Below are 23,865 nucleotides of genomic sequence, written 5' to 3'. Positions count from 1 at the left end.
AATATAATGCATAACTCAAAAGGATTGAATGTATTTTGGAAAAGAGAACCCAGTTAGACCAATGCAGATCACCTTATACCTTAGTGTCTTGCTCCAAAATCAGTGCAATTTGTAATTTTTTATAATCACTTTAATATTAAGCAGTGATTAATTTCTACTTTGAAAATCATGATTTTTTTTTTTACATGTGTCTGTTTACAACAGTTCATACTGTGATTTGTTGTTCAATTTTAAAATAAAATGAGAAAGTTTGGAATATATATTTTTTGACACAAAAACAAAAGTAAAAATAATTCAATGACAAAGACTACTTTCAATTAATATTGAATCATAAGCATTTATTTGTTCTTTTGAAAACAAAAAATAAATCTGCAGTAGATGTCAAATGCAAGAAATAATCACAATAATAATAAATGATATGCATTTCAAGAAAAACACTTAATTGGAATTTATTCTGCGGTGATTCTCATTTAAAATTAACAGATAGGTTATTGCACTTAATTAACATATTTCTAAGTATTCGAAGACAGCAGAATCCAATGACTTGTTTTTAAACATTTTGAGCCAGTAGAATGAAATGACCTTTCCTGCATTGCTTTTGCTTAGCATCATTAGAATAACTGAATTCAGGATATTTTGGATTTTGCAGGAATTCAGAAATTTCTTAATTAAAGAATGATACTCAGAGAACAAGGTGTAATTGCTTATTATATTAAGTGGACTTTCTAAACCATGTAAAACTATAAATCCCAGCAGGCTGTGGCAGAAAACGTTCTGGCTTTAGTATCATTTTCATCCATTTGATGCTGTTTATGGACATGTTTGTTACTTTGCTGTCTCTGGAAAAGTAAGGCCTGTAACAAAAACAAAAAAAAAAAAATATATATATATATATATATATTATATATAGATGATGGTGTATGTTAGTTATATACAGTATAGTCTGTTCTGTTTTGCCTATGTGAATTATCAGTTTCCTGTTGTGCTTTTAAGGCACTTACCTTTAAGGAGAACCCGGAGGAAAAACACACACTTTGTAGATATCATTGAAGATCAGGTTTGATGGACAAGGCATTATGTAAGTGAGTCCATTTGAGCACATGATGAAACTTCTGGAGCAGGATGGATTAGCATAGTTGCCATTTACATTTGTCCTGCAGAAGCTGGTAGAAATCTGGCAGCCACATGAAGAAGACACACTAGTTGCTGAAAAGAAAAAGTCACACAGAATCAGTAGATCAAATAACAAGACGAGATTGTCAGTCTTTGACTGTCAGTCAGAAAAACAATGGGAACTGAAAAAGTAGAGTATTTCATACAAACCTGAGGCTGAAGGCCAGTCACACCAGTCCTTTGCTGCATTATAGACCAGTCCAGGGTAGCACGGCATCACATATGTGTACTGATTAGAACAGGCAATGTATGTGGAACTGTTACTGGGATTTGCATAATTCCCATCTTGTTTTCCAACACAGAAAGTTGCAGAGCCTGTACAGGAAGAATAAGAGAAATAATAGCTTTGAATTATCCCCCAATAATTAGAAATTGCATTTGTTTACTATGATGAAGAAACTGGCTTTCTTGGAGATGAGTAGAGGCTATGGAGCCCTAGAGAGCAGGCAACTCAGCTCATGCCAAGGGCTTCTGTACTTCTACTTTGAGAGAAACAGAGAAGCCATGGAGTGCTGAGAAGATGCAGTAAGACTCTCTAACTAGTTGGTTTAAGAAAACAGCCCATAGCCAAGAGAGCTGAGACCATGTTGCCTGTTATTTAGGGTAGGAATGACTGGAAAGAGGGGAGTACTTTACTTTTTGGATACAAGGTGGCAATGCATATACCCTGATAAGGAGCAGTACAACTATGTATTAAGTCTTTAGCTGTCTAGATTAATGCAATGCACTCCTATTAAGATTATCTAAAAGAGATATAACTCAGCTGTAATTAGTTCAAAATTCAGTAGCAAGAACTTTAACTAAAAAGAAAAAATCTGAGCATATCTCATAAGTCTTATCATCATTGCACTGGCTGTCTGTAACCTATATGGATTGATTTTCAAAATACTTTTAATTGTATATTAGGCAGTAAACAATTTAGCACCTTCTTATATTTTGAACTGCTTGTCTTTCCACATTCCCAACTGTAATATTAGATCCTCTAACAATGGCTTGCTTAGTATTGCGAAAGCAAAGCATAAAATAACTGGTGAAGCATCTTTCTGTTTCTAGGCGCAAACAATTTGGAATTCTTTACCATTAGATATACACTGGGTCAGTAGAGCTGAACACTTCAAAAAAACTAGTAAGAAACCACATCTTTATTCTGGCTTTCTTGATCACTTAAGAAATAACTAGTCCTGCCGGAATTCCTTCATATTGAGGAGGGGAAGAAATTAGTTCTTTTTATAAAATGATCTTTTTTGTTGTTTTATAGACCCGTCACTAATTACAACTTTTGTGTGTTTGTCTCACCTTTTTCCGGTACTCTAATGCCCCCTGGCCTAAGTATGCTGGGACCACCTTAAATACTGGGAAGACGAAGAGAGCTCGATAAGAGTATCCTGTTAATAGTGACACATTCATGGTCTGTAGAATGTCTGGAGTGCTGTGCTTTCTTTTACCTTTGAAACTCCACAGGTTTATATTCTCCATCATCCCGCCAACTGGTGTTTTTTGACAGTAATTTGTCAATAAGACAAACATTATGATTCTCTGCTGTTACAAATGACTGTTCACCAATTGTTACTTTCTTTTGTGACTCTGTTTAACTATTATTATTACAAAGCATTTTGAGCTAATTCATGTATAAAGATGTGTTATATAAAGAACATTTTTTGTTGCTGTTGTTGTCCCTTTAAAATATCAGCTATTTAATGAATGCACAGGACACTGGGAGTCCTTTTGTTCCTGTAGTCGAATAGAATGCTTTCTCTGACCTTGCAAGTTCCAGTCCTTGACCGAGTAATGACCCCAGCAGAGGATTTAGAGTTATTTTGGACTAAATTTTAGTGTTGGGTGGAGAGGAAAAAGTTGCTAGAGACCAGAAGTGAAAATGGATAAGGCTTTAGTAAAACATTTGGAAAGGACAAGCCAGCTCACCTAACAGACAGAATGAAAAGAACCAAGAGAGCTAGGCCCAAGGAGGCAGATGTATAGTTTTGTATATGTTTTATTATCTCTTTGTTACGTATATATTTTGATATGCCCCACTATTATTCTTATTGTGCATAGACACCAGGAGGGCACTGGCCTATTTCAATACATTCAAAATATACTGTATGCAGTAGATTCCAGACATTACTGCAACAATGTATTCCTGTTATATCTAGCCTTATCCGCATATTGATAATCTTATGGCAACATGTTTAATTGGGAAGTATGCTATGTCCTATGCTACAGTTTTGCATCTGTATTTGTAGAATAAAAATTTAATAATGTTATTAAAACAATAGCATATCTGTCTTACCTGATCTGCCTTGAGGTGCACACCACTGTGTGTTACTATCATAGGTTACGCCATTTGGACAGGAAATTACATATGAATTTTGATTAATGCATGAGAAATAGCTGTCTTCTCTAATGGGATGTATGTAGCGTCCATTACTTTTGTCACTGCAGTAACTACAACCAGTGTAAAAAGGTCCTTAAAGAAAAACACAAAAAAGAACTCAATATGACAGTATTATTAAACAAAGCTAAGGTAATTAAAGCCTTTTATAGTGACATTAAGAGCAATTTTGAAAGATATCTGTTAACCCTACCTGTCCAGTCACATTGGTCCTTTACAGGATTATAGATCAGGCCAGCGGGGCATGGCATTATATAAGTGAGTTCATTGGAGCAGGAGATATAGGAGGAGTAGTCAGCGGAATTGGCATAGTTACCATTTGCTCTGGCAGAGCAGAAACTGTAGATGGAACTTACTGGTCTTGCTGTTGACAGAAAAAGTTAAAAATACATAAAAAACATTCATTAAATTTTAGTAAAGACTCTTTAAAACCAAACTTATGCAGTCCTTTCCATCCTAAGAAAAAGAAAGCATAAATTTAAAAATATTTTAATAATTCTTTTTAATTTTGGGAAGTGGTCATCATCCAAAACCTTAACATGTTTTCCTGGAACTACCTGAGTGTTGCTACAGCTGATGGTGTCTATACATTTTATTATGTCACATAAGGTGACATTAAATAAGGTTATACAATATTTAAGTTTGAGTTTATTGCCATGTGTACTTACTACAGTGAAATTCTAAATTGCATGTCTTCTCAGAATAGGGATAGTGATACAATGGCAACAAAAAGAGACACCAAAAAAACGCATGCATGCATAGAATGAAGCATATATATGCAATAATAAACAATACGTACAATTTACTTACCATTTCATGATCTTGACACAATTGATATTGTACACTTAAGTTAAATTAAATTGATTTATAAATACAGCCAAGTCATTATTAGTGTTGCTAATGTCTATTTCTCCTTGGAATGAGAAATTTTTAATTTATTATTCACATATGAATGTAAAGCCTGATTTTTCAGCTGCCATTGCCTCAGTGCTCTAATGGTCAACTCCTTTAGCTTATCCTTAATTAGTCAGGTGTTAATAGTAATTGGTTATTAGAGAAATCTTTATAATTGCACTGCCACAGATGAAACCTGTTATTCTGTTCACTTTGGTTGTAAAGTATTGGCACTCCTAAAGTTCAGCTCCAGACTTAAAAATGGCCAAAATGAAAAAATCTTTTTCAAGAAACAAGTAAGTCTGTTTTTTTTTTTTTTTTGCAGATAAATAAACTAAAGATTTTAAACAGAGGTGTCTATTACTATACATATAAGTATAAGCGAGAGAGAGAGAGTCAACTTTGTGAGTATGCTGAGTCTCTTGAAGGGATCAATTCAAAGGCACAGCAAATTGTGAATTGATCTCTAGACAAGATGTGAAAAAATTCCAGCATGAAGTACCCTGACACCACTTACAAGGTTACCAGAACCAACCCTTCTTCTTCCCTTTGCCTTAAAAGGACCACAGGGCAGAAAATCATTGTCACTTTAACTGCAGCTATCAAAGAAGCAACATATAGCTACTGAGAGTGACCTATTACAAGTTATTCATGCCTTAAAACAAAGCACTAAATACTCCACCATAAAATGAGGTATCCAGGCTGGAACCCAAACCTTTTTTTTATTTCTTCCCTGCTTTATTCAAATTATATACACAAGAAGTTGTGCAATTTTTAATTCAGTTCAGGGTTGTCAGGAGTTTCAGCCTATCCAAGCATAATTTTTGGCCACCTAACTAACCAGTTGTCAAGTAGGGTTCAGCTTTAAAGCTGCTCTAATGACAATTGCAGTCTTTATTTTTACAGGGTGTATTATGTTGTAGCATACAGTATCCAGCACTAAACAACACATTAATGTTTTCACAATGCTTTATCTGTCCTTCAGTCAGAGAGAGACCTGTACCTGCTGATCCCAAAATCAGACAAGCAGTGTGGTCTAGTGGCTAAGAGTTGCACTTTAAATCTGTTCCTGTTTCCAGCTTGCTCAAATGGCCTACATTCCAGAATGTATGCAAGCAAATGTAATTGATCCTGATCTTTTTAGATAACCCAGGATAACTTTGTCTGCAGAATTACAATGTAGATGTAGGTGTAAGCAATCAGTAGTAAACAGCCCAGAAGAGGTTCCACTCCCAGAAGAAGTAACAAAATATCACTGAACTACAGTATAGCTATGGACTGGTTTATCATATTATGGGATAAAGACTATAAAACATGCCAAACACTTACATTTAGAACAGGTGGTAATAATTGTGATTAAAAAAATTGTCATTACCTGGCCAATTGCACTGATTAGAAGTTGCATCATATACTAGGCCTGCATTGCAACTCTGAACATAGGTTAACCCATCATAGCACACAACATAACCTGTAGGGTTATAAAGATTACTATAGTGTCCATTAGGTCTGCCGTGGCAGTATCCATTGCAGGGGTTTGTGGATGAAACTGAAAAAATAAATAAATAAGAATCATTAACAAGATTAACTTATTCATATTCAAATTACAAACCCTTGCTGTCAGCATTGACAGATTATAAACTCATTTACTTAAATGAAAATGTAATAAATATGTGAACATCATCATAACCTTATTATTATTATTATAACAAATATTTGATCCAAAAATTAGCGATGCTCTTAAGACTCATACAATCTGTGTTGCATTGTAAGAGGCATTTTATAGAATGAAGCTTACCTGACCAGTCACATTGATCTTTATAAGCGTTATAAATGAGGTTGGATGGGCAAGGCATCACGTATGCATTTTGATTGGAGCAGGCAATATAGGTGGTATCACTTAAAGCATTTGCATAGTTGCCGTCTTTTCTGCTGCTGCAGAAATTATTGGTGACTGTGTCTATGTTAAAAATTAGAGCAAACATATTATTTCAGTTAATAACAAGAAATGTTTCGCTTTGAATAAAAAATGTAAAAACAGAAATAGAATGTATGCTCATCCATCCATTAACTTTGAACTCAGATTCAAGGGAGCTAGAGCCTATGCTGGTGACAACTGGTGCTTGGTATGAACTTGCTCTAAAAGTAACATCAGTATACCTCTGGGGGGTACACAAAAGCAGCCACTTAGCAACACACTGAATCACACCAAGGCAAGTGACAATCACAACTCAACCTCATATCATAAGGCTAGACTGTAGAATAAAACGAAAGGCAACTAAAATGAGCAAAGCTGAAAAGCACCGATTTCACTGGCAAGCTGGATGTGGTACAGATGAGATACTTTGAGATAGTGTGACATATGAAAGTGAAAGGTAATATATTAAAAGGTAATATAAATTGCATTTTAATAGATCCAAGCTTGTGGCAGTGAACTTCATTCATTCACGTTTTAATTTATTGAACCTGATTTTCCTGTTACAGGAATTGAGTACGGAAGAATTGTTTCTATTTCCCCATTAATTTTATGAACAAGCTTTGTTCATTATAAGACTCCAGGCAACTGCACATTAACAAAGTTGCTGATGGCTCATGTTAATACTACAATATGTCATTCTGGTTTATTTATCATAATAAATAAAATCAATTAGCAATTGAACAGTTTTCAGTGCAACACAGTACATAAAATGGTGGACTCAGCCATGACTGTAGTACAGTGCACATAGCAGCTAGGTATAATAGCCAGTTTATGTAGTTATTAAACACAGGAGATTTTGGAAAGGTGAAGTGATACTGATTGATCTAAAGGATGTCTTTTGTTAGCCAGCTAAAGGAGTCAAAGTTGAGATTGAACCAAGATATCTTTCACAAGTGCTTAACATTTTAACCAAAGAATATAATCTCCCATTGTAGATTGCCCCTTTAAGCACACTAGGCCAATGGTAGATTGCTTATCCCCAATGGAGAGAGCTCCTTACTGGTCAACAATGCCAAAGCATTTCATTCCACTGCATTCTTTCCAGGCTCAGCTCCACCTAACATCTTTATGGGGATTTACCTTACATCAGCTCTAATAATGGTTGTAGAGTATAGCACACTAACTCCTTTCCTGCAGATAGTGTTTCCTTCAGTAAGTTTTTCTTTGGGTGTCACTCAGTCCAAAGTTTTGAAGTTAGGCTAATTAGAATCAGCCTAACTTTAAAAGTGTTTCATCTCTGTGTGTGCTCTATAATGGAAATTGTGTTTCAAAAATGCAGGCTTACAAAATAAATGGATTATTAAATGTTACATAGGTCCTTCAGAGCACACTCCTAAAGCAACATGAAACAATAGATTTGCTGTTAACAGACTGAAGAGAAGAGAATTACCCATTGACAGTTAAAGATGTATTATCAGAATTTGTTTTTTATATTAAAACATATTTAATCTTTCAAAGATTTTTTCTTTCTCAATGAACCTTACCTGGCCAATCACAATATCCTTTATCATTAAAGACAAGATTAGCGGGGCATTTCATCACATTCGGAATTCCATTACTGCAGCTGATGTAGGAGCTGGCATCAGCTAAATTGCGATAATTTCCATCGCCATTCTTGGTGCAGATGTTCTCTCTTGATGCTGTACAAATTTAGAAAAAGGCATCATTATTTAGGCATCTGTACACACAAATACTATATAAATTCAAACATTTTCAGACTTTTTGTAATCTGATGTTTAAATATGTTCTAAAAACAGTTTAAAAGCTGGGCTTTCAAAAGAACTATACAGAAAATCAACCTTTTCAATATACCAGTTACTATGAGCGAATAATTGTTTAAGTTTTGAAACAGAAGAATTCTGTGACTAAGACTATGCAAGGAATACTTGGATGCCATAATGGGATAGGTTGAACAAATTAAGAGCTCTAAATAATTTGGTTTTACCAAACTAAACCTGAACAGCATATGTGGACAACCCAAATATTACAGGTGTACAGCTGTGTCAGATACATTTTGAGTACAGAAACATACTGCTAGAAGAAATGCTGAAAGACAAAAGAAAAAAAAAACTTTTCTTGTGGTGATTATTTGCATAATTAACCCTACCTGGCCAATCACACATATTCAAGGCAAAATTGTAGACCAGACCAGCAGGACATGACATCACATACGGAATTTGATTGGAGCAAGTGATGAAGGAGTAAATGTTGCTGGGATTGACATAGTTTCCATTGGGTTTGCCAGTACAGAGAGTAGAACCTGAAGGTAAAAAATAATAATGAAACACACCAATAAGTAGATTAAGATGAATGTAGTTGTTGTTTTAAAACTGCTAATGCTGTTCACCCTACTTAACAGAAGTCAAAGATCAATCGGCTACATGTTGTACTTTACTCCAGGAGTCTGCTGCAGATTCATTTATTGCCATTGCTTACAGTCTGACTGCACTGAACAGAAACTTGGTCAACACATAACTTTCAGTTAAATGTGTTCTGTTTTATTTTTTGGATTTTATCAGCTTTTCCTTACCTGGATTTTGACATGTGTTTGTATAGTAGTAATAGACGTATCCTGTTTGGCAACTAAACCCATAATCCCACTGGTTGTAGCAACAGATAAAGCTATCCTGCTTGGTTCTGTGTGGCACGATCCCATTAGCCTGACCAGCACAGTATGTATTGCCTGATACACCTGAAATGCAGTATAAAAACAGATTATTTTTCAGAAACATGCATCGAACAAAGAGTGTGATGAGATTTATTTTTTTCAAATGTCATTTCTCACACTGGTCATACAAATTTCCAATGACTTGTAAATATAGAATAACAGGAAATCAGAAATAGGCAGCTAATGAACAGATATGAATTCCCATTTAGATCCTCATTTGTCCAGCTTCGTTGTGATATTACTAATGCATGTTACCATCAAGTAATTATATTAACCATATTAGCCTTGCACCAGGAAAGGGTGCCAAGAGATGACCAGGAGAGAGAATGTAAAATGAGCAGAGAGTCAAAACCCACTGTCTGTCTTATTATTCAAATATACACAAATGAAAACCCAAAAATTGTAATGAAGGATTCAAAAAACAAAGGTCATGAACCAGGAAATCTAAAAAGCAATAACTAATATATGAGCTAAGGTTGATTTCTTTGAATATGCTCAAACTCGGATAGTATCACATCTGATTTGCTGATTCTTAGAGCTTCTAGGACTGTGCTCTGATGATGGTGACACAAAATGGAGCTGTCCCAAAAAAGCAAAAAGGCAACAAAAAAGATGCAAAATAGTTTCTAATAACTGAAAATAATTTCTCTTATAAAAATTAAAGCAAAAAATTAGATTTTGTGCCAGAAGAACATGAATGGACATTACTATTTAAAAAAAGGCTTGAAGGAAGTTTATAAAAAAAGTGTCAATCATTCATAATAATAACAACCCAAGTCACTGAATGACTTAAGAGGAGAGAACAGCCAACCAGCTCATTTTGTGTGACACTTTTAAAAAGCTCTACGTTAGTTTCATACTTTTCTTTTGTAAACACTGCTATTATGTGGGGCTCCTCAAATTATTGATGCTTTTTGATTAATCACCCCTTTGTACCCCCTTGAATCTTTTGTTTGGCAGCAGCAGCCGTTGCACCAGAGGCCTGTCACTACATCATTTAGTACTCATTCTCGCATTCATTGACACCTGGCAAGGGACAGTAAATTTGCAGGCATCAGCTGACTCCTACTGTCTGATTTGTATGGGATAGAAGGACACTGATAGCAAACCAGTTGGGTTCTGGACTATATGTAGAAAACAGAGTCCATGGAGAAATCAATATTACTTGGAGAACATCCATACTGAATAAAGAAAGTACTGCAGTCAGGAATTTGGAAAATCATTACCTTACTGCTCTCCATTGGTTTTTATTTATCTATTGTTTCATTTTGGTCATGTATTCATATAGCATTATCTGGACTTCATGGGTATTGATTATTTAAAGTTCTCTGAAGACTTCGTGTCTACATGATATTCATAATATCAGTTACCAGATAGTTTTCATAATGAATCTTACTTGGCCAGTCACACATGTCCCTTGGGCCATTATAGACTAATCCAGCAGGACAAGGCATCACATAGGTGAGAGAACCAGAGCAGGCAATGTAGGAGTGTATGTCATTGGGATTGACATAGTTGCCATTGGATCGATTAGCACAGTAGGATGAAGGCGGTGGGGTTGAACCTAATGTATAGAACAAAAAGAAAGAAGTTGCATTATGGTCATCAAAAACCAAAGTACAGTATTTTATAAACATAAACACCTAGTTATTAGTTATATTCAGTACTGATGAATAAAAATTATATCAATCTGTACATCTGATTTATTTTTGTGGTAGTTTACCATGCTGAAAGTACATTTCATGTTTACTTTTAAATATAATTATCAATTGTGGCCAACTCAGGCAGATACTTGTGCCATCTAAGCGGCAAACCTGATGACATCACATACAGTAATACATAATGGAACACAAATACAGTTTATACCAACCGAGAATAGTAGAAGTCTGAGGATATTGACACCAGTTGTTCTGAGCATTATACACCAATCCAGCAGGACAAGGCATTACATAGGTTATTTGATTAGAGCAGGCAATGTAGGTATTGGGATTGGATGGATGATTGTAGTTTCCATTGGATTTACCAATGCAGAAGTTAGAGATGACACAGGAAGTGGGTATTTGCAGTGCTGATAGACAATGAAAAAAAGTCAATGAATTAGAACAGGAGTCTTTAATCCCAAACTACATATACCTACACACACACACACACATAAACTTAAACATTGCAAACTACTGATAGAATTCAAGTATTGCAAGGAGTTACTATCTTTTTAATTGTTTGTTTGAGTTAGGAGGTATTTTACTGTATATTCCAATAAATTGTTGACAACAGCTCTATTTTTGCTACTTGTAAAAAGTGTGCCGCCTAGCTCAGTGGTCTCCAACTCCAGTCCTGGAGGACCACAGTGGCTGCAGGTTTTCATTGTAACTCTTTTCTTAATTAGTGACCAGTTTTTGTTGCTAATTCACTTCTTTTGAATTAATTTTAATTGACTTGCTCTTGAAGACTCAGACCCTTTAATTGTTTCTTTTTCCTTAATTAGGATCCACACAATAATGAGATACAAATTGAGCCAAATCATGGCCAGCAAATTGTGTCCATCATACAATATCTGAAAATAAAGAAAGGTGAAGGTCTCAGGAATGATGATCTGCTCAGGTCCCTAAAACACTTTAACAGTGCTCTTAGAAAATAGAAAATCAAAAATTTCAGTAATGTGTGCTATTGCACAATGAGAGCAGTAACAAGTCATAGAATTAAAGAATGGGTTTAATTAACGGCAAGACTCAGCGTTTAACTAAGCAACTGCTTGGAGTGAAATTGGCTGGGGTTTGAGGCCCTGACTTAGTTGGGCTTCTGTTGGCTGACTCAATTTACATTTGATTTCTGTTTGGATGCCATTTAAGGAAGGAAATTAAGTAATTCAGAGGATCGATAATGACATTTAGGGGAACAAAGCTTAAAAAAACAAGTCAATTAAAATGAAATTAAAAAAAAGTTAATTAGCAGCAAAAATAGGTCACTAATTAAGAAAAGGGTTAGAATAAAAACCTGCAGTCACATGGGGACCCCTGGTCTAGCTAATTGAATGCTTTGCTTGATAGACCTCTTAGCTTGAGAGAAGAACTTCTAGATTATTGTGACTTTTTATACAAACCTGGTGTTACGGCAGGATAACCATTTACATAGACACACATATTTGCTGGTTCATTGAAGATCAGAGATGCAGGACAGGGCATGATGAATGTATTTCCATTAGAGCATGCAATGTAAGTGCTGGAGTTGCTGGGATCTGCATAGTTGCCATTAGCCTTGGACTTGCAGGAACTGGTGGGTGCTGCACACACACTGGGTCCTACAATAGAAAAATGTAGGTGACGTAAAGCATTTTCATTCTCAATATCAGCATTAGTGTATTTGAGGAATGTTACCATTCTATAGGTTAGGGAGTTTCTTACATGTTATGTTTATGAAGTGCCAGGCAGCTAGCCTAGTTTATACAATTATATATATATACTGTATATGGATCACCATCCAAGTTCTGTGATTCCACCCTGGGCCAAGAGTGGGCATTGTCGCTAACTGACTTGTCATTTTCTTCCTCCACACTATCAAGAAACTACCCAGTGAGATCAAATGACCCCACCTCTTTCTGTCCCAGAGCTTCAAAAGGATGACAACCTGGAAGGAGGCATCACTTATCAACTTGACCAAGGGAGCTTCAAATCTGACCAACCATTGGCACAGCCAAACTAAACTGAAGCCACCCCTTTACAAGTATATATTAAATAATCCAGCTCCCCTTGAATCTGCAGGACTAAGCAGGCATATCTATCTATCTATCTATCTATCTATCTATCTATCTATCTATCTATCTATCTATCTATCTATCTATCTATCCTATACATGGTGCACAAAGTGTATAAGTATTTAGTAATTATATATTCAGTAATTATGTAAAATGTGATATAAATTAAAAAATAAATATATACATTCATTGTTATTTATAGCATTCAACTTACCCCAGCAGAGCTGTGACACGATGAGTACTGTTGCTGAAAAGAAGAAGTACAGAAATACAATTTGATCATTTTATCTTTACAAAAAAGTTAAAGGAATGTAAATGAGACTTTTGCTTTCCCAAAAATAAATGATATCTAACTTTATTTCTCATTCCAAAACTACCACTTTTCTTCCCCAACATGCTTGGAAAAGTAAATCAATAAAATTGAAAATGGAGGAAAAATTATATACAGTACCTGCATTAATGATAAATTGCTTCATTTAAAAAAATAGTATTCCTTGAATTAATTCCTGAATGTTTTCAGATTAGTTACAATCAGTGACTAAAGAATATTAGTATAGAAATGCATCAACACGAAGTTAAAGGTTGTTACCTGCAAGCAAGATTTTGCCCTCCATGACTGAACAGTCTTGAGAAACGCACTCTTGCATCTCTCCATGCTGCTTTTATAGTGACATGGACATTATTACCACATGAGGAAATATGATACATTTGGAATTCTTGAAATACCAGGGTATATGAAACATATAAATAAACTACATACTACACCTTAAGGAAGTAAATCTATATTACTAGGTTCTTGGCCTGCAAAGGCACACCTTTTATGTATTTTGGAGTAGAATTTAATTATAAGATTAATCTATGAAGTTATTTGTACATTTGGCACCTAAGGGACAATTCCTGTGATGTGAGAAGTATACTTTCAGTCTACTGGGAGGAAAATGCAGTTATCAATCTAAGTAGCCTAGATAAATTTAAATTAACTGCTTGCTCACTTTATTAAAACTCAAAAAGTTAGGCATTTTGATAAAATTAAATTCAGTGTTTTTTTTCCCATTAGACAGCTGTAGATCTCTGTATCAAATTTTATACCTGAGAAATCCAATTTAGGATCAAAGAAAACTGCCGTAGATCCCAATAACACTAGTTGGAAGGCCTGTACCACACCATTACAGGGCACACTTACATCCACACTCATTTACACAGCCAATTTGGAGACACCTGTGAGCCTCAGACACACATCTGTGGAATAGGAAAAGTACATTCAGGGAAACAGTGCAATGATAGCTTTTTTGAAATAATGTGCAAGTAATAAAAAAAATGAAAATATGTAGATATAAGCAAAGAATAAATGCTAATCACATCCAGATTATTGTGTTTTGATTTTTAGTGCTTCTTAAAGACTAACTAACTAACTAACCGCTTATTAAAAGAAGGCATATGGTTGAAACATCTTTCCTAATTATGTTTTATTTTTACAGCATATGTTCATTTTTGGAATTTCTTTAGATCATAGTCAATTGTCAGTTGAGTGTAAGATAAGACAAACATTGTACATGTTTTCTGCTTTTTACCTCATAAGATCTGCATTGTACATGGTGTCCATCTAATTTAAGATACAACATGACATGAATGTTTCAGTGGAATTTCATGCTTTTTTAACTTTTGTGTTTATCAATATTTTCAAAAAACTATTTAGTAGTCCTCTTCAGTCATCTTTTTATAAGGTGTACTGTTCTAAAGGTTTTACTGTAGTAAAGTATGTCACAATCATCTGAGCCATGTTAATTGTTTGTCTTCATTCATTTGTACTAGTGTTTTTTTTTGGTTTAATAATGCATTTTAGAACATGAGCCTGTAAGACAGATCAATAAGATGACTATAACATATCACTGAGCATTGGGGGACAAGGCGGGACCCAGCCCTGGACAGGGTGCCAATCCCTCCCATATTACAGTCTTACACACACCCACACTGGGCCAAATCTGAGTGACGAAATACCCCAATAGGCATGTCTTTAGGATATGAGAGGAACTCACACAGACACAAAGACATGCACACTCCACACTGGCAATGACTTGGCATAAGGTTTGAACAATGTATGCAAGAGCTGTGAGGCAAGACCATTTCACTCTGCCAATCTCAGATGATTTGTACTTTTAAAATTAGTGTTATTGGAGATAAAAATGTATTAAGCTGGCTTGTTTTAGTTTTTGTCAGACTTTCATTGTCAGAGTTCTAGGATGCCTAAGGCAGAGATTTCAAAATGACACAAATCAGTATGTTTAACAACAGAGTAGTGTAGTATATATTGTTTACAGTAGAATAAAAAAGATTTATGTTAACTAAATTGAAGGACAAAGCAAATTCAAAGAATGCTAACAAAGCTAACAAATTGTCATTAGTATACACAGAAGTAAGAATTGCTTGAATTATGGGCTGGATGCTGCCTGTGTAGAGACTGTATATTGTTTCCATGGCTGTGTTAGCTTATTTGGGATACTGCTTTTTCTTCTAGCATCCCCATGGTATGAATATGTCTCTAAATTAACACAATGTGGATGAGTGATGGTTTGTACATCAGTGTGAGCATATAATGGTTTAAAGAATGAATTGATAGAACTCATGGCTCTCAGTATTGATCAGTTTTACTTGATGCCAGATGAAATACATCCGATTTCATGATTTCATTATCCGTAAATATATTTCTGCTTGAGTTGCCTTTCAGCAGTTTTACTTTAATCCTTTTACAAATAAATCAGATGAAGCTTTAAACAATAATTTTCTCTTTTGGCTGAAGGGGACTTTCACTCACAGAAACACACTTACTATATTTAGGTAGGTATACAGAAGATTACATATTAAACATAGCATGCATCTAATTCTTTCTGTACATTTACAATCAAAGGGAACAAACAACTCATCTTTGCAAGCACTGACACATTAAAATCGGTGCTAATTATGTAAAAGGTCCATTAATGTTGTGTGCCTAATTTAAGACCTCCAGGTGTCTGTGTGCTAGGGTCATGTTCTCTTATCAGTCCTTTTTTGTTTGGCACCTCTGTCTTTCTCAATTCTTATATGGCTGGTATTATGCATTGTCTCTTTGTATCCTGCAATTTTAAAGCCTAAACATTAAATGTTGTTTTATTCTTTACCATTAATTTGAGCCCTTGTGTGGTCTTAGTTTCTAAAGTTCAAATTAGCAAGGTATTGGTATTGGTTAACAAGGTATTGCTCCAAATGTTCACTAGTTACTGCAGAATCTAAGATAAAAATTAACCATGTTTTTCTGGGCTTTAACTCTACCTACATATTATCTGCATTCCTAGAAGGCTTGGCATTTGTTAAATAATGAAAAATGATGATAGGTCTTTGTGTTCAAATATGTTGTCTGCTGTTTTGCAATTGATCGGCCAGAATTTGTTTTGTAGTTAACCCTTTATTTAATGGACAATAGCAACCTTACAAGATGCTTCTTTCATGTTATATTCATGTCAGTGAGCTCTGTCCAGTAATGTTTTTTTAGTTCTGTTTGAGTATAGCACACACTGGAACACTTGAATAAAATGTTCAAATTAAGAATACAATAACTTTGCAACATTTAAATCATGAAAAATAAGATTGAAGGGGATATCAAGAAATTTGGTGAAGTTATCATGACCTAGCATGTAAGTCCTAAAAACACTCCCAAAAATACTCACTAGAGGGCGAAGTCTTGTCAAAAACCTTGGCTACACACAAAAAGGGTCTTGTAAGATCTTTATAAAATTAAAGATTTATTCTTCACAAAAATGTTCAATAACAAACAAAGCTCTGTGGAGCACAGAGGCAAAAGGATTTGCCCAAAAAAGTAAGGCAATCTAAAAATCCCAATACATAATCTCAAGAATACTCGAAATACAGAGTGTCAAAGATCCAGTGACCATAAAGCAGGCTGAATACACAAAAAGCACAACAACTCATCGCTCCTAAGCGAATTTTAAATGAATCACCAGGAACTGTGGAAGACCTTCCACATTTATAGGGAAGGGGATTGACTGGCATCCCTGCCTCTTGAGAGACCACCAACAAAACATATGGAACATAACAAAGTCAGCTTACATACATAGACAAAATAAAAAAGAAAGAATGAAGCACATAATTAAGATAAGCACATTAGAACCCCAGACATGGTGTTTACTTGAATGCCTTTCTTGTGAAGAGCATGAATTTTGAACAGTTGATTTGCACCAGGCAACAAGAGATACATAGTGTTTTGAGGTGAAGCAGTGATATATTAAATGGCTTCTATAAATTTTCAATTTGTTGGAATATCTTGCCCTCAATTATATCTACCCAAATGCTTTTTGTGTCATTTTTCTGGCTATCTCTTTGACTTTCAGTTTCTGGGCCACTGCAACTACCTTGCTTATACTTGTGGCTTTTCATCTAAAACTGTCCTATTTTTACAATTCACCTAGAGAAAAAAAAGCTAAAAATATGCAAATTCATCTTAGTTAAAAATGTGACAGGAAAGCATAAAGATTGTCTGTTTTTTTACCTGCATTTTTTATTACTCTTTAATTTAATATTTTTTGCTGCTGGAGTATGTGATTTTCCCCCTGGGATTAATAAAGTATCTATCTATCTATCTATCTATCTATCTATCTATCTATCTATCTATCTATCTATCTATCTATCTATCTATCTATCTATCTATCTATCTATCTATCTATCTATCTATCTATCTATCTATCTATCTATCTATCTATCTATCTATCAAGAGATAAAACACTAAGTGGTGTAAAAATAATCCTGACAGTTGCTTGAAAAAGGGGTGCTACAAATAAATGGGTGAGCCCGTAATACAGATTTGTTTAAAACTAGGCAAACAGGAGTTTTAATGACTGATTCTGTATTTTTCAATATTATCTGGAGTCATATTATAGTTCCTTGCCTGCTTTTAGGGATGGAATATAACACAACAATTAATTTGGCTATCATATTATGTGATTATGTAGCAGCTGGAAGCACTGCACCTCTGTAAAGACACAATTCACACGCACTGCAGTGTGGGAGGAGACGGGGTGATGAGTGGAGAGGCAACAGTTATGTATATAGTTTAAGCTTGTTCAATAATAAAGTTAGTAGTTTTTGCGTGCATCAAGAAAACATTGTCTGGCATGTTTTCTTCCCTCGCAGGGTGCTACAAGTTGGCTCTGAAGAGAACACAAATGTGCAGCCATTTTGGGCATTTGAACATTACAGACCAGAGAAAACAAAATGAAAAACAAGGAAAACAAGCATTAAAATGCACACAACAACAAAAAAATGAATTTACCTGGTTGACACACCTGACGCCTGCCTAATTATTTTTTATCACCCTTCCATTGAACTGTTTGTGATTTAACTGTTGCACTTCCTCTTTTTAGATTCCCATGTGTTTGATGCCTTGCATTTGAATACTTTGCTTTTAACACATATTTCTGTTTTTAATTGGTGAACATATTTTGTTAATTTCTTATGTGACTTTTTATGTATGAGCCTGAAAGGCTATAGACAGGTGCAACCAAGAGCTAGAATTTTAGAAATACCTGTGTTGTAAAGAATGATGTGTATTTGGAATTGTCAATGTGTGTGATATGGTACATAAACATAATAGAACTGGGCAGCCAGCTGACCTAGAACTGGTGAAATCTGTTAGTGAAATAAATTTTTTTCTTTCCTGCTATTATTTGAATGGTTGAGGGAACTTATTAGTATTAAACTGTATTAGTAGATACAATGGATATCACTTTTGTGTTTTACACACACTATTTTGCTGATATATGTTAGACTGCTTTGTAGTTATAGTTTTTTCCACAGGACTCAAGTGATCTGGGTTCAAGGCCTGGCCGAGTCATTAACTACAAAGTAAAGTGAAATTCTTACTTGAACTAATCAACAAGCAACATACATTAAGGTTTACTTCATTACTGATGCTAGCAGTTCTACGATTATTTAGAAGCCAGAATCTTAACAGTTACATTATTATTTTAATATTTCCTGTGCATTTAATAATGTTCTATATTATGAATTTTATAGAACCGAACTCATCATATTTATCTATTTAATACAGATCACATATGCAGGTACATACCTTGCACATCATTGCTAAGGAAAAAAATTGTGGATTCACCTTACCGTATGCGCAAAAAGAGGTTTTATAAATCTGATTTTTTTTTCACATATGCATTTTCCTGTTGTTTGGGGTATGCGTATTTTCATGCTCAAAATCACGCAACATTTTATAGATGAAGTCCCTATAGCTCTACAGAGGTCTTTCAGGAAAGTCTTACTTGAGAAAAACTAATTGAGAAAACCTAATAATGTGCAATGCAAATAATTTTAACTGTAATCTACACTGTTGTACAGTTGTTAGCGCTGCTTTTTAACAATATAGGCATCACAGTTTGAGTCCCAGGCTGGGTCACTCTGCAGAACTAGTCTTCTCAATACTCCACATTCCAAAAATGTGCATTTTACAGTAGATAAATTGGAGAGTGCCTTTCAATGGACTGGTGTTCTATGCATCATTATTTCTTGTTTTGTGCCCAGTGCTGTCAAGACAGACTCCAAAAAAGGTAGCAGGGCTATTGTGACATTTTGCAACTGTTTCCTTTTTTCGTGTTAAATCTTCAATCCAAATTATGAGGACTCTTCTTTTTCACTAGAACTTAGTCACATTCTCAAGATACCAGTTTAAGTTTTGGATGCAATAACAGCAAAACATTTGCAGATTTTGTTTCGTTAAAGATGTAGTGAACAGAAAGGTAGTAATGATGCTGGTTGTGATCAGACATGCTGTTTCTGTATTGAATTGGTATGAGACAGTGGGAATTTTTGTAGAAAGAATCTGGATATGAAATGCAGTTTAAAAATTAAGTCATAACAATAAATCTGACCGATCTGTGATCAGAAATCAAATACCCAAATACAATAAGCAAGTTCTTTAACCAAGAAAAAGTTTAATTTCTAAAATCACAAACCATGTTTGTATCCAATCTCAAATACATGGAAGTGTGTGGCGTTGACCTTTATACGTTTTACCCCTAGATAGATAGATAGATAGATAGATAGATAGATAGATAGATAGATAGATAGATAGATAGATAGATAGATAGATAGATAGATAGAAACTTATTATTTATTACACTGTTGCTTATGTATTATTCCCTGTGACACTGTACTGGATTAAAATACCCAACTATTAATTGGGATAACTTTACAACAGGATTTACCAGTTGTAATCAGAGACAGATAGTTAAAACACCAGTGACAAAAGAAGCATGTCTGTATTTATTACTGGAACAAAAACAACAAAAGTGACTGAACTATCAGGATCTAGTCATTATAATATAATATGTTTGCAGGGTTTTCAGAGGTTGTATCGAAAAATTGAAACAGTTCATTTCAATTTTAGTGAATCATTTTTTAGCAAAGTCAAGAAGATAATTGGAACAAACATTTCAATGTATTTACTTTCAGGAAGCAGTGAATTACATTTAAAAGTGTTTTATGTATGATGCAGGAGAAGTTCATCCTGAAATCTATAAGCAATAAAATAAATAGAACAGCACAGTGGATAAATATTGAGTAAATATAAACTGCAATGAAAAAAAGGCTGCATAATATGTACAAGACAAATACATTTCATGATGACTGTAGAACTTTTGAGTGAACAAGAGCAACAGTTAAAAAAATGTTTAGGAACACGAAAAGGCATTGTGGCGGACGGCTGGAGCTCATGCCCAGTCGGAATGCCCAGAGACTGGAATTACTGGGAGAAGAGCAGGACACTGCAGTTGTGACCTGCTGGGCTGGCTACTTTGAGCAGTTGTTCAAAGCTGATCCTCCAGCTATGACATTGGATATCTCTGGGGCTGTGAACCATCCAATATCACTGAGATTGCACAGGTGGTGAACCAGCTGAGGGGGGGAAAGGCTGCAGGGATCTGTGGTATCTGGGGTGAACTTCTCCAGGCTGGTGGTAAGGCTGTCCTCCTGGCATTGCAAGCAATCTTTGCTTCCATTTTGGAGACTGGCATCGTCCCAACTGACTGGAAAACGGGACTTGTCGTCCCTATCTGGAAAGGGAAGGGTGATCGCCTGTATTGCAGCAACTACAGGGGGATAACACTGCTCTCGGTGCCAGGTAAGGTCCTCGCTAGGGTCATCCTCAATAGGATCCGTGATTACTTGCTCAACGACCAGTGACCGGAACAGTCTTTTTTTACGCCTAAGAATTCTACCATCGACCGCATCCTGGCACTGAGGGATCTTGTGGAGCGCAGAGTTTCTTTGTAGCCTTTTTTCGATTTTTGTAAAGCATTCGACTGTGGGACATCCTAAGGGTTCGCGAGATCCCCTTGAGGTTGCTGGATATCATGGCCGGCCTATACACTGGTACTGGTGAGTGCTGCGCTGAATGGAGGCAGAGCCTCTGAGGTTCGTCAGGGGTGTGTTCTTGCTCCTACTCTGTTCAACGCTTGTATGGACTGGGTGTTGGGCAAGGTTGTGGGGTCCAGCAGCTGTGGGGCATCTGTTGGTGAACAAAGATTCACGGCTTGCAAGTGTCCTGGATAAAAACCAAGATCCAGGCCTTTAATGACCTCTTGGGCACAGCTGTCAGCAGTGCGTCTGTTTGCGGAGAGAGTGTCGACCATGTTGAGAGGTTTACTTACCTTGGCAGTGACATTCATGTCTCTGGTGATTCTTCCTATAAAGTCAGTAGACGGATTGGTGCTCTTTAGAGTCTTTAGAGTCCTGGTGTGTCCTGTCTTGCTATATGGTTGCGAGACATGGACGCTATCCAGTGACCTGAGACGAAGACTGGACTCCTTTGGTACTGTGTCTCTCTGGAAAATCCTTGGGTACTGTTGTTTTGACTTTGTGTTGAATGAATGGTAGCTCATGGAGTCCCGAATGAGGCACATTACCTGCATTGTGAGAGAATGTCACTTACAGCTCTACGGCCATGTGGCACATTTCCCAGAGGGTGATCCAGCTCGTAAGATCCTCATTGTTGAGGACCCGAGAGGCTGGACTAGGCCAAGGGGTCACCCACATAACACCTGGCTGCAGCACATAGAGGGTCATTTCCAGAGGGTGTGACTGGAGTGCGTTTCTGCCTGGGGGGTTGACAACCGGGATCGTTACAAGTTCGTTTGAATGTAATTAGCAGAATGTAAAACCAAGTAATCAGATGCAGCATTTATTTTTTAACCAATTCATTTAAATTGTGGTGAATATCACACAGTACAGTCCTTATATTCCTTAGTTTATTGGCCTCATCTCTTACAGCATCCACTATTACATTTTGTGACTCCAGAGCAGTCCGTCAGCAGACAGCCAGATGGCCTCCCAGTGGTATGAGGTAGTGTGTGAGCAGCCAGCAGCCGAAGACGTACTCAGCACAGCAGCACCATCATGTCATTGGCACGGGGGTCAGCTTTTGCAATATTTTCTGAAACAGAATAAACAGACGAAGGGCTGCGACTTGTCTTTTCATTTTGACTGTAATATCTGACCACATCTTTTTTATTTTGGGCACTGAGCGACTTTCTGAACTTAAACTTTCAAGTGTCTCTGCCCTTTTGTTGCTTATACCACTGCGTATGCGTATGCAAATGTTTTTCTTCTTTTTTTCATGTGCTTTTGCCATTGCCTTTTAATCAAACACTGAACGGAAGGGTCTTTTTATATTGATTTGCAAATTAAAATATGGGAAATTCTGGGAGGAGTCAGGGTGGGGTGGCAGGTACATGCATGTGCACTACTTTTCACGCTGACCGGGATTTATGGAGCTGAAGTGCGTGGAAGTTTATGCACGGTTTTGTGCATCTGGATTTTTTTGTGCATGCGCACATTTCCACTTTTGTCCGTATGCCATCTTTTATACATGAAGCCCCTGTTGTATATTTGATTAGTCAACATGAATTTAGATGAATATAGATCATGTTTCACTATGCTGGAATTCTATGATAAAGCAATTAAAAGTTAGGATCAGACAGGTAAATATGTTATTTTTTCATGATTTTAAGAAGACTTTTAATAAAGTCCCACATGAAGACCACAGTGTTTAGATGGATGTAAACTGGCTTAAACAATGGAAGGAAAGGTTGTAGTATGAGGAGCTTTTTCCATTTTAAATGATGTTAAAGTGTTGCACTTCAGAGACCAGTGCTGGGGCTACTTTTCTTTCTAAAATACACAATATAAACAATCTTGATAAAGATATAAATAACAATCTGGTTAAGGTTTACAGATGATACCAAGCAAGATGAAATGTCATACTCACTAGTATCAGTAGAATTCTGTCTAGGGGCAGGTTCATGAAAAATAAAATTTAATGTAAATAACTGTAAAGTACTATACATGGGAAGTAAAAATGTTAGATTTCAATACACAATGGGAGGCACTTCTGAAACTTGAAAGTACTACTTCCGAGAAGGACTTAGGTGGTCTGTTTACTATCTAGAATCAGAAATTAAAGGCATTTTCATGCTCCTAGTCCATTTGCTTGTTCTAAATCATGAGATTATTAGTTATTTTGCTACAGATTCCAGTTAGAACAGTAGGATTTCATACTGCAAAATTTTTAAGTGCACCAGGTTACACAATAAACACCTCGTGGGCATACAGTATCATGGACTTCTTTCATTGAGAAGGAACAATTTTTCCTGAGAAAAATCATTGCTTAAGGTGGACAAGAGCTACATTTGTGCATTACTGCATTTGCAATAATTATGTGATTTGTTTATCAAACACAGCTCTTTAAGCAGAATGCCTTTTATCTGATAAGTAGAAGTGTGCATGAAATTATGCATTGATTTGCATGCTACAAAAAGGACACATTTCATTTAGGCGATTCTGCAGAAGATGGCAAACTCTGCGGAGGACACATGGTGATGTGCTTCAGTTTCATTTAGATATTAGACATACTAGGTGAGTTTTATTTCACTGTATGATGTTGCGTATTGTCACGCATGAGC

The 23,865-nt window shown here is 35.8% G+C and overlaps 2 protein-coding genes across 3 annotated transcripts; both read right to left on the bottom strand.

Moving 5' to 3' along the window:
• Positions 1 to 321: 321 nt before the first annotated feature.
• Positions 322 to 11,115, bottom strand: LOC114662219 (chondroitin proteoglycan 2-like). 2 transcript variants are annotated; one of them, XM_051934690.1, is made up of 12 exons: positions 10,973 to 11,115; positions 10,499 to 10,666; positions 8,965 to 9,126; positions 8,542 to 8,694; positions 7,919 to 8,074; positions 6,255 to 6,416; positions 5,835 to 6,005; positions 3,759 to 3,929; positions 3,464 to 3,640; positions 1,324 to 1,488; positions 1,002 to 1,206; positions 322 to 854 (listed from the first exon to the last, which is right to left on the bottom strand). In XM_051934690.1, the coding sequence occupies exons 1-11, from the start codon at positions 11,046 to 11,048 to the stop codon at positions 1,004 to 1,006; spliced, it is 1,764 nt and encodes a 587-aa protein (XP_051790650.1). In that variant the 5' UTR covers positions 11,049 to 11,115; the 3' UTR covers positions 322 to 854; positions 1,002 to 1,003. The 2 variants fall into 2 exon arrangements, with proteins under 2 accessions (XP_051790650.1, XP_051790651.1); XM_051934691.1 differs by having other exon boundaries at positions 6,255 to 6,410.
• A 1,049-nt stretch (positions 11,116 to 12,164) lies between these two features.
• LOC127529810 (chondroitin proteoglycan 1-like) lies at positions 12,165 to 13,555 on the bottom strand. The gene is made up of 3 exons (XM_051934697.1): positions 13,443 to 13,555; positions 13,068 to 13,100; positions 12,165 to 12,400 (listed from the first exon to the last, which is right to left on the bottom strand). Exons 1-3 carry the CDS (start codon positions 13,498 to 13,500, stop codon positions 12,180 to 12,182), a joined length of 312 nt encoding a protein of 103 aa, XP_051790657.1. The 5' UTR covers positions 13,501 to 13,555; the 3' UTR covers positions 12,165 to 12,179.
• Between the last annotated feature and the right edge of the window lie 10,310 nt (positions 13,556 to 23,865).

The sequence above is a fragment of the Erpetoichthys calabaricus genome, chromosome 12, assembly GCF_900747795.2.
Source record: "Erpetoichthys calabaricus chromosome 12, fErpCal1.3, whole genome shotgun sequence".
Taxonomy (NCBI): domain Eukaryota; kingdom Metazoa; phylum Chordata; class Cladistia; order Polypteriformes; family Polypteridae; genus Erpetoichthys; species Erpetoichthys calabaricus.
The sequence above is the reverse complement of the archived record's forward strand: the minus strand, read 5'-3'. Positions and strand labels throughout refer to the sequence as shown.